The sequence below is a fragment of the Dendronephthya gigantea genome, unplaced genomic scaffold (assembly GCF_004324835.1).
Source record: "Dendronephthya gigantea isolate DGI-Jeju-01 unplaced genomic scaffold, DenGig_1.0 000000F, whole genome shotgun sequence".
Taxonomy (NCBI): domain Eukaryota; kingdom Metazoa; phylum Cnidaria; class Anthozoa; order Malacalcyonacea; family Nephtheidae; genus Dendronephthya; species Dendronephthya gigantea.
The window spans coordinates 1,019,958-1,030,200 of record NW_021163010.1 but is presented as its reverse complement, the minus strand read 5'-3'; the positions used below and the strand labels follow the sequence as shown (position 1 = coordinate 1,030,200).

The 10,243-nt window shown below is 35.5% G+C and overlaps 2 protein-coding genes across 4 annotated transcripts; one reads left to right on the top strand and one right to left on the bottom strand.

The window, feature by feature from the left end:
- Positions 1 to 25: 25 nt before the first annotated feature.
- On the bottom strand, positions 26 to 4,416 carry LOC114515992 (protein CLP1 homolog). Of its 2 annotated transcripts, none has more exons than XM_028535333.1 (14): positions 4,272 to 4,416; positions 3,803 to 3,901; positions 3,602 to 3,715; positions 3,315 to 3,443; positions 2,950 to 3,063; positions 2,821 to 2,848; positions 2,665 to 2,703; positions 2,361 to 2,492; positions 2,142 to 2,231; positions 1,839 to 1,939; positions 1,617 to 1,755; positions 1,170 to 1,250; positions 883 to 976; positions 26 to 630 (listed from the first exon to the last, which is right to left on the bottom strand). In XM_028535333.1, the coding sequence occupies exons 1-14, from the start codon at positions 4,299 to 4,301 to the stop codon at positions 519 to 521; spliced, it is 1,302 nt and encodes a 433-aa protein (XP_028391134.1). In that variant the 5' UTR covers positions 4,302 to 4,416; the 3' UTR covers positions 26 to 518. The 2 variants fall into 2 exon arrangements, with proteins under 2 accessions (XP_028391134.1, XP_028391142.1); XM_028535341.1 differs by having other exon boundaries at positions 3,803 to 3,898.
- A 76-nt stretch (positions 4,417 to 4,492) lies between these two features.
- Positions 4,493 to 7,404, top strand: LOC114518212 (DNA-binding protein RFXANK-like). 2 transcript variants are annotated; one of them, XM_028538177.1, is made up of 9 exons: positions 4,493 to 4,570; positions 4,781 to 4,925; positions 5,258 to 5,322; positions 5,570 to 5,689; positions 5,974 to 6,025; positions 6,304 to 6,420; positions 6,636 to 6,734; positions 6,852 to 6,914; positions 7,179 to 7,404. In XM_028538177.1, the coding sequence occupies exons 2-9, from the start codon at positions 4,808 to 4,810 to the stop codon at positions 7,358 to 7,360; spliced, it is 816 nt and encodes a 271-aa protein (XP_028393978.1). In that variant the 5' UTR covers positions 4,493 to 4,570; positions 4,781 to 4,807; the 3' UTR covers positions 7,361 to 7,404. The 2 variants fall into 2 exon arrangements, with proteins under 2 accessions (XP_028393978.1, XP_028393969.1); XM_028538168.1 differs by having other exon boundaries at positions 4,781 to 5,027.
- Positions 7,405 to 10,243: the final 2,839 nt, after the last annotated feature.

Here is a 10,243-nt window from a genome sequence, read left to right as displayed (position 1 = left end):
GTCATACATTATATTACAACATTTGCATCCCGGAAATTTGACAAACTTGAATAAAAATTACAATAAGGAAATAGTGATACGTTTCAGGTCACATTCCCGTTGCATTATTTATTGAAATATCTTCACCTGCATGCATACAGTTGTAGTAGGTAGCTTTGATGCGTACAGCTGAGCATAGCCTCTGAAATTTTGCGCGGGGGAACGAGTAACCTCAACTATCATTATAATTATACGGGTTGCGTTTTCGAAATACTGGACGTTATGTTATGCAAGTCGAGCTCGCATACATTTCTAAGTATCATGTAAAACCTCTTTATATCGTTTATGATTTCTTTGAGGCCAAGTAGTTCATCAACAATTGACCATTCCGAAGTCGCAGCATATTGCTAAGGGACTGGCCAAAAAAAGGCTCTACCCCCGAATCAGCCCCATGATGCATACTGCAACTTTAAAATCGTAATATGTCCTCTTTTTCATCATTTCGTCGCTTCACGATAATATGAAAATATTTGCAAGTTTTACTTCATGTCCATAAACTTTACGTCACTCAGCAGGAGAAACTGTCTGGGTAAGGGCCTGGGGGCGGGTGAAAGAATCTTGTATTGTTGACGCTCCATATCCACGTCCGTTCTATATTTAGATTAAAAATAATTTGATTTTTATAATCGAAAAAAATCAATTTCACTTGATCACAAACTCTACAGTGAACATGCAGCAAGCACGAATTCAAATAAAAAAATAGCAAAGCCAACAAAACAACTATGCATGCAGAAAACCGAATAATATAAAAACAACCAATTAAAAAGAGGTTCTTATATATTTTCTTAACATTATGGCGCAAAAAGCTAGGGCAAATGTTTGACAAGCTTTCAGCCAACTTACATCACAATATATCCTGCTATGTTCGTCCGAACAAGATCTTCCTCAGGATCTGACGCCATACTTAGACCAAGAACGCAGTGAATAAGATCTTTACCTGAAAATAAAACAAGTTGTGTTAGTAAACACACACCACACACATAAAATGAGATAAGGAAATGATCATTGGAATGAATGGATAATTCATTTCTCGCATGCAAACGCTAATTTAGTAAATACGATATATTCTGGGATTTTCGATGATAACTAAACTGATGCGTTAATAAGCCACATAGCTTGCTGTCCTTCACCTGGTTGCATTGGTACTAGTTTCGTTTCAATTTCATCCTTTTGCATTCCGATGGGAAGACAGGAATCTGGCACTGCAGGGGCTGTTGGAAGGAACATCAATACATTTTACCCATACGAAATTGATAAGCAACGCGAAATTGTCTTGGGAACACATCATAAAGAGCTACCTTGGTTTAAAAAACACTGAATCGTGCGTATAGCGCTACTGAAAGGGTCTGGGCATAATTTTTTCCCCTTAATTGTGAAGTTAAAGCAGACGTTTTAATTCGAAACAGATACAAGTTAAGGTGGTCAATAGAAGCAGCAAACAAGAGTCATTACTACCTATTGAGTTGCTGTATGGAACTGTATAGTATCTATAACAATTAGCACTCATATTCAATAAGTATATTAGCTGTAAGTGGTACAAGAATATTATTTAATTTCAGCCGATGGCAAAGACAAACCTCCTATTTTAAAAACCTTTACATCCGAGAATTTTACTTCAAATGTATGCGGATAAAAATTATTTTTTATCCCGTAAAAATATTCACGTATCCTTTCATTTCTTGATTCTCGCCTGAACTGTTGACTTCGGGTAACAACCTAGGATATACATGAATAGATTTCAGTGTAGAGTAACATAGTAATCTAATTATTATACTGTACGTGCAGTACCCAATTCTTACCCCACCGGACTTCGGAAGATGAAGTACTTCAATATCTTCACCAAATTGTTTCTTGAAGTCATTATAAAGTCTCTCTTGATCAAGCACAACGATCACATTGACTGGAAATAGGAAAGAGTAAAATAAATCACATACAAACATCTAATTTTCATATCGCTAAACCATCACTGAAAACCAATTCAGAAACACGATGAAAAGCAGTCAAAAGTTTGATTTTTCTTGGAAAAAATACTTTACATAATGGATGATGTTTATCTTAATTACGTTACACTCCGAGATTTTTTTATTCCAATACTTTCGTACCATCAAAGGCTTTAGCAGCATGAACCAACATCTTATAACCAGCCCCAGTGACCCAACCACAAGTATTAACAACAACACCACCAATACGAGCTGAAATGCAATAAATTTATTAGCGCGTATTTTTCACCAGACAAGTGCATTTACCCGCCCAACGAACACGTTGCCCTGGATTATTATTATTGTCATTGAATAAACCAATTCACCTAACTACTGTGGTACCTTCACTATTCTTTTCAAATCTTTCTTTAACAACATCTGATATTTGAGATGTTAAAACATCGTACAATTTTGAATTGGCACTTGGTGATGTGTGTCCAAAATTATACACTAGTGGAGCATGAATGGCAAATCCTTAAAAACAAAAAAACATCATTAATTAATACACAGTGGATTATAAGACGTTATTGGTATGAATGTAAGTCTATGATTGAATTCTATCTATTTTTGGTCACACTGAAAGGACGAGTATAGTGGATAAGTTATTTTATATTTCAAATTTTAAAGTGTACATAAGTTTCAATACCTTCTTCTATATCAGCTGGTCTTTCTATTAAAAGTGCACCTGGAAATAAAGAGTATTTTGGATTTTAAGGGTTATTTAAAGAAGGGAAGCTTACTGGAACATTTGACAAGAGCATAATTACAAGTACACTTCTTCACATAGTGAACACGATTTTACCTGTGGATCCTGGAATTGAGATGGATCCCTTTAAACAAATCAAACATATATTGTAAACAAATTGCAAGATTAAAAGAAACTATACAAGATTGACCACAAATATTCAACAATTTACATTCAATAACAAACCTGTCCAACATCAAGATCGCAATAAATCGGTCTTCTCCCAAGCCTAACAGCATAATTCAAAAGTATCCGGCACAGAGTTGACTTGCCAACATCTCCTGGACCAGTTATCATGATCTAAGTAAAATTTAACACCACTAATAAAATACTACGATTACTATAAAACACTAACATTAATAAACTAAGAAGCTTTTCTGGAGTTTTCCCACGTAGTTTTCTTGCAACCTAATTCAAAAATCACACATTATATATATGATAAAAACTCGCACTTTCATGCTTCCCCTCTGCCACCCACTTTACTGATTATGTTTGAAATGAGAAAACGGTTGAGAACTGATAGCCTCAGTCTGTCCTGACTAAATACATACTCTTGGGCCTGTCAAACCAGGATTCTTCTTGGCTTTTTCCCTCATTTGATCAAGAGCGGCATGGAGATTGAGATACATCAACATTGGTGTTTCTCTTGAAACATACGCCCCATCAACAGCTCCGGAGATGTGAAGAAATAAATATTAAGGAATATATTTCATCTGACATCTGGCATTGATTTCCCTTCTTTTTCTTTTTCTGATTCAATATTAGATTTTTAATGTAGGAATGTGTTAAATTGTATTCACCGATCATTCTAAGCTGCTACACATGTCAAAAAGGATATTTCAACAATGCAGCCATCCCATGTAAACACAGCAATTTTATCACCAGGTTTAAAATTAAATTTCTTGTGCAACACTAATTCTGTGCCAAATATTTCTGCCTGTCCTTTCAACAACTAAATATGATGGAGGACTAGTGAGAGGAGTTGTATTAAAGGCAGGAGGGGTCTGATGGAGGAGAGGTTTAGAGAGTTTTAACATACAACTAATTGTGCCGACTTTTTGCCTTGAGAATCATCAGTTTCTGGTACTTCAAACCGTAGTTCTGTCTCGCGTTCTAAAGTCCATCTTGAATCTTTCTGCTGAATTGAGGACATTTAATTGAATTAAAAGCATATTCATAATAAATAATTGTCTTATATAGTATTCCCTAAAATCTACTATGAAAGAAGGGTTAAAATATGAAAAAAAAATTGTTTCGAAGCGTTTTCGAACTCGTGGCAATTTAATAGCCAGGACGTAACACCTACATTCATAACCTTTTGGCCTAATTTTCGTCTCGAATTAGCTGAGCTCTCTATTAAACAACGTATGACAAACGTTGTGAATAGCGCTGGTCGTCACTCGTCAGCTTTTAATATGTAGCAGCACTATTAGTATTTATTACTATGGGGTTTTATTCCATTAATTTCAAGTCAGCGAAGAATCGAAGATTAAAACCATATAAAATACCTCCTCCAACTTTTTCTTCTCCTCACTCATACTGACAAAAATTTTAATAAGGATAAAATTCTAACGAAATGTGTACTAAAATCACTGACTAAAATTCAGAAAATAATGTTGAAAAAAATGAAAACATTTCGCCAGCGGCGGCGGCCATATTGTTTTCTTTGTTGTGTTGACGCTGGTCAAAAATTGTGCAGAATCTTGTAGGCCCCAGTCCCTTTCAGGAAGAAAAATTAAAAAAGAGAAAAAGAGCGGGAAAGTTTAAAGACAAGAAAAGTATGAAATGAAACTCACGACGTGAAAAGGTTGAATATTTCATTTTATATATATTTATACATATTTGGAAAACGCAGTATTTACATACATATAGTAGATGTGTTGCTGGTGGTTTGCAATTACTTCCATTTCTTGTGTGAGCCTATATAAGTGGGCCATATCACTCAATTTACTAGTTCAATATTAAGTCATTATATACACTATAATTTGATTTAACATTTTTTGTATTTTATTAACAGGTGCAAGAGGAGACACTGTAGGTTAAAATGACTTGGAGTAAGGTTTGGTTTGCTTGGATAACAAGTGATGAATGGCAAAGTGGATTATATTATTTTCTTCATAACTGGCAATTACCAACTACCACTAACATTACCAGTGGCAATGGTAACCCACTAATCAATACAACAATGCATGCCTCACATGAGTGGTTTATGAAATCATTGTTGCTTTTAATAGCATTACTGCTGCTCAGTAATTTTTTTAAAGGTAAGGCAATTCAAACTTTAATTGCCTTTTGATTGCTAAAACTTAAACTGCCACTTCAACTATAACTTGTGACATCATTTCCCTTCCAAGACCTATTCTATCAGTAATATAAGAAATAAGCAAGTAAAGGATATCTTAGACAAACTTATATAAACTAAAGTCCAAGTGAACTACACATTATTGATTTGCTGATACAACCTCAAATACAGTTGGCACTAATTCACTAATAGGTACAGGCAAATCCAGAAAGAAGATAAAAAATAGAATCCCAAGATCTCTTTTTGATATGGCAAAGGTATATATAAAGTTGATCAGTAAAATATATTATACATTGAAGCATGATGCAGCCTTTTTCCCTAGCACCCAATACCATTTTAAGGACCCATCTTCCAAATGAAAGATTGGTGGAAACGTGTGGTGCATGCCTCTTGGTCTTTAATGGCTTTGTGAAAAAGAAAGCCTATGAAAATGGGCTTGGCAAAGCCTATTTATTGAGGTAGAAAATGACATGTTATCCCAATAGCACTGTTATTGATTTTTAGCGTGCGTACAAGCCCGAGACATGCGACGCTTTGATTCGCTTTCTAAAGGATCAAAAAGATCTTGATGTGAATGAAAGGATGCCAGTGGAAACGAATGATAGCCAAATGACATTGTTCTTGGTAAGTATAACTCTTATGGATTACGTTCCAATATAACCAGGGAGCAGCGTGGAAGCGTCTTCGAACAACTTAGCATCAAATGTTGGTATAACAACTGCCTAAAATAGACAAAACACTTCTCGACGTTACTACCTGGGGGCCTTCGTCAGGATACACTCGGTTGTGTGCAGTCATCATTCTGTATGATTTGAATATATGACAATCACGGACAGAATGGATCGAAACCGGGCTTGAATTGTAGAACATTTTGATTAATCAAAGTTTTCTTAATTCTATGTTTCTAGTGTGCTTGTTTTTCAGGCGACGAAAGATTGCTGAGATTTATGCTTTGTTATGGTAAGTGAGATTGCCATTGACATTGAACACAGTTACTAATTGACGGCATTGTTGAATTTTGAACGACTTTTTTAAAAACTGAATAATTGGGTACTCATTAAGTAAATCGAAATGACCGCGCTACTCAACAGCGAGCTTGAAATAGCGTTTATTAAGCGAAGTGAATAAGCTATATATCTCATCAAAATTGCAATGAAGTCGATCGCACACAATTTTAGATTTCTTCAATTATATATTACTACATTTAATGAGAAATCCTTTAAATATACATTTTACAGGTGCTGACATTCACGGAAGAACAAAATGGGCTGATAGTCCCCTACATCTTGTCACATTTACGCTTTCTAGCAATAAGAACAAACGTTTTGGTGCCATTGATGTTTTGTTAGAGGCAGGTAATTATGACAAGGCGAACTCTCTCATCCCTCTCAGAGACTGACATGACCAGTTGGTTTGCAACCTCTCGTACCCAGGTCTTACTTTCGTGACAGGGGTGGAAAGTGCCCTGCGACGGAGGTTGGTTGGTTTGTAGGCTACACTCTACCAATCTTCCTTCACCTGCATTCTAGCTATATCACAAAAAAAGACTATAGTTACAATTGAATTTCAGGTTGTGATATCAACTGCAAAAACTGGATAGGTAATACTCCACTATCTGTCGCTGCATCACACGGAAATACAAGACTTATTAAGTATCTTCTTCGCAAAGGTATCAAAATTTTAATTGCATCTGATAAGCCTTCTCAATTCAATCGCGGACATGCCGACCAGTGTTACAGCTGTAGCCACTTAAATGCATGACATGAATCATGTTCCCACATTGTAGGTGCAGATCCAAGTATTGGCAACAACAAAGGAATATATCCAATTGATTTTGCTAATAATGCAGGTATTGATATTAACCATCAATATAGAATGCATGATGTGATTATACTGTTTGAAAAAGAAAGCCATATGACGTACGGTATAGAAATATGTAGAAACATATTTAATATATATGTTTACGCGTTTTGGGGGAGAACGAAGGTTTTAATTTCTCCAAAATAGTAAAATTACATAATTTTGAAAAACGCGATCTTCTGTATAGCTGGTACCAGCTGGTACATTCTCCAACCTCCGCGCATCAACATTCGATTTTTCTGTTTATATCCAGACAATAGAGAGGCTGCGGATTATCTTAAATTTGATGTACCGAATCCATATGTTTGGGACGTCATTGAACCCCATACTCCCCCGCGCATTAAACTTGGCTTACAAAGTCCATCTAAGCAGCATCTCGTTGACTCAACGTTTACAAGAAGACAAACAATGAGAGAAAAACATGTTTTAAACTAAGTACGGTAACACAGATTTTGATATTTCATAAAATTTTAAAGAATATTGGGACATTTGTTATAAATAATTTATATACTGTGCGTGAATATATGTATTTTATTAAAAACCAATGAGATTGAAATTTATAACCTTGTTATTCACATTTGAATATAATAAAACTTGAAGTATTTAGCACTTCAACGTTTAACCTTTATGTGTAGATGCGCATTCCACCTTTTAACAGGCAGTAATGTTAAACAAGGCAAGCAAACCTGCAGGGATGGATCAATAATAACCCTGACATGCAAAGATACCAAAATATTTGAAATTTTATTGAAATATTTGATCGAGACAACATTTGTCATGCAAAGCAACTTCAGGGGCCATGCAGTTGTATAAAAGACTAGCTAACTTTTAACTCGAGTTAAGGACAGAATTGGCCAATCAAAGTTGATGTGTATTTCTGAGTTAACTACGATACAAAAACTATGCAAAATGTTATTAAAGAGTTTTATACATGCAACCAGCCCCGGACCATTTTCATATCACAGTCGAAATTACACATTTTGTATGCGTCTTGAAAATTATGCTTGGCCTGTTTTCGCTGCTGAAATTGAATGAAATGATATAGTATAACTGTCAATATAGATAAGAATATAAAAAGTCTAGGAACCCTCGTCTGAAAAACGCTTGGACTTTGGGCAAGCCCATGCAGGAAAAATGTATTTCTACATTAAATGCAAACCTGCATTTTATGCGTGATAACGTTCGTCTATTTGCCACAAACAGAAATTTTTGACCATAATTCTTTATCTTCGCGATGATTTGTTAGAAATGTTCCTGTTACCCAACGTACAAATGAAGATCCACTTTCTCGTCCCGCAGTTATGAGATATTTTGCCTGTGACAGAAGAGTCAAATCCACTAGGGCGATAGCACCACGATCTGAAATCTCACTCGTAGAAGGATCGTAGTTATATACCACTCCGCCGACTCTGGATTTGAGAGAGCTAAACATCCCCGGGAACGGATTGTGGTCAAGTTTAGCATCAGAAACATACTTTTGTAGTGTATCTGAGCCGTATTTTGACATGTCTGAGGCAAGATAAACATGCGAGACTCCTGATCTTTCTTTAAGTACCTCTATTACCCCAGCTATAGCATTGATGCAATTCTTCAGAAACTTAATGTCGTATTGATGAGGAATTAGAATAAACTCCGCACGAAGATATACGGCAATGAAATGATCTGGCAGAAATTCCTTTCTGAAACGACTAACTTCATTTTGAATTGGTTGGCTGGGTTTAAGTGCATATTGAATTGTATTATGTGGGAATTTTAAATTGTTGTCCGTGAAATGACTTCGATACGTTCCGCCTCCAATTCCTCTCCACAGATAAATGTTTAAACATTTTGTGCCACCAACTATGTCTCTTTCAAGAATATTCCAGTCCGTAATGATCGTGGGATTTATGCAAAACTGTTTTTTGCTGGGAGCAAGGCCAAGGTTTTTGTCTAGAAACGAACAGTCGGTCCAGCCTCTCGTTTTTGTTTTTTCGAGAATGGAATCGTATGTTTCTTTGGAGATGTTTAAGTTCTCACTGTTCCATTTTTTCGCTTCTTCTCCGATGTACAGAAAATGTATTGTTACATGGTTGGGGTCCGTCGGTTTGCATTCGACATGGTAATCTTGTTTATCAACCATTGGCGAATACCCCGACTGGTCTAATAGGTTATCTAAGTGTTTCAAGTCAAAAAGGGTTCCTAACGATCTAACATTCTTTTTTTTCTTGCTAACATATATCGAATTGCTTACGAACGGTCTTACGACTTTTCGACCTCCAAATTGCGCTTGACCACACAGACTTAAAAGGCTAAGCGTCCCCATTGACAATTGCTCAGTATATTGTGCATGGACGATAACGTATTTGTCAAAAGAACGATCGACACGATTTTCATCTTCGATCTTCGGGGGAAAATTTATTTCTTGATAGCCGAATGATAAGGTTGGTTTCTTGTCGTAATTTTCCTCATCAAAATCTATCTGCAGCCCACGTCCTAAACCCTTATTAATCTGGCTAATTAAATCATCATCATGGAATTTGGCAGTGATCTCGTTTCTAAAATTTGCTTGCAAAGGAATTGAAGTGGGACTTGTTTTCTCCACATTTAAATTCACTCTTTTGAGCTGAAAGTTCGCACACCAAGTTGCAGATAACGACAATATGGTTAACAGACCAGGGAGATAATATATTGCTCTTTTTAGAAACCTGAGGAAAAACAGAACGATAAGAATTAATCGTCGATTAATGACGTGTCTGCATCTGCTATTATATTAATTATCACGCATATATATATGGTTTGTCGAATGCTGTCCGATACCGACCATTCACTATTTCAACTGATAAGGAAAAAAAATATTCAGCAACGAATATTTGACTCTGTGGCACAATAGTTTATGATCCGTTCCATATAAGGAAGAAGGTATCTTTCAGAATCAGGCATGCATGGTTGTACATGAATGATAGCTTTCATATAAACCATTTACTCTAGTTAGAAATAATCGTCTGACAAAGGAATAGAAATTTATTTAAGGATGCTTCAGTTCTATCATTTGTAGTATGTAATATGGATGTACACACTAGCAAAGGCAGAGTTAGAATAAATACTACAACTCCAATTGGACATCTAATTGGTTGATTTTTATTCAAAAATATTATCTCTCCATAGCATATCATAGCACTGTTTTAAAAAAAGATTTTTTGAATTTAGAATTAAGGCGTGCAATTATTCAATCTAATATAGGCTATATATATACTGATTGAAAATAATACTCACATGATGAAGTTTGCAACAAATATTCAATATTGATAAGATAATATTCGTGTATGAAGACCAGTTATT

Excerpts from the sequence above, each read along its gene's own strand:
- LOC114515992 (XM_028535333.1), bottom strand. The coding sequence starts at position 4,301 with ATGAGTGAGGAGAAGAAAAAGTTGGAGGAG. Across the intron at positions 1,940-2,141 it reads TGCTGCTAAAGCCTTTGATG|TCAATGTGATCGTTGTGCTT; the intron begins GTACGAAAGTAT and ends TCCTATTTCCAG. Across the intron at positions 977-1,169 it reads ACTAGTACCAATGCAACCAG|GTAAAGATCTTATTCACTGC; the intron begins GTGAAGGACAGC and ends TTTTATTTTCAG.
- LOC114518212 (XM_028538168.1), top strand. The coding sequence starts at position 4,808 with ATGACTTGGAGTAAGGTTTGGTTTGCTTGGATAACAAGTGATGAATGG. Across the intron at positions 5,323-5,569 it reads CTCTTTTTGATATGGCAAAG|CGTGCGTACAAGCCCGAGAC; the intron begins GTATATATAAAG and ends ATTGATTTTTAG. Across the intron at positions 6,735-6,851 it reads TAAGTATCTTCTTCGCAAAG|GTGCAGATCCAAGTATTGGC; the intron begins GTATCAAAATTT and ends CCCACATTGTAG.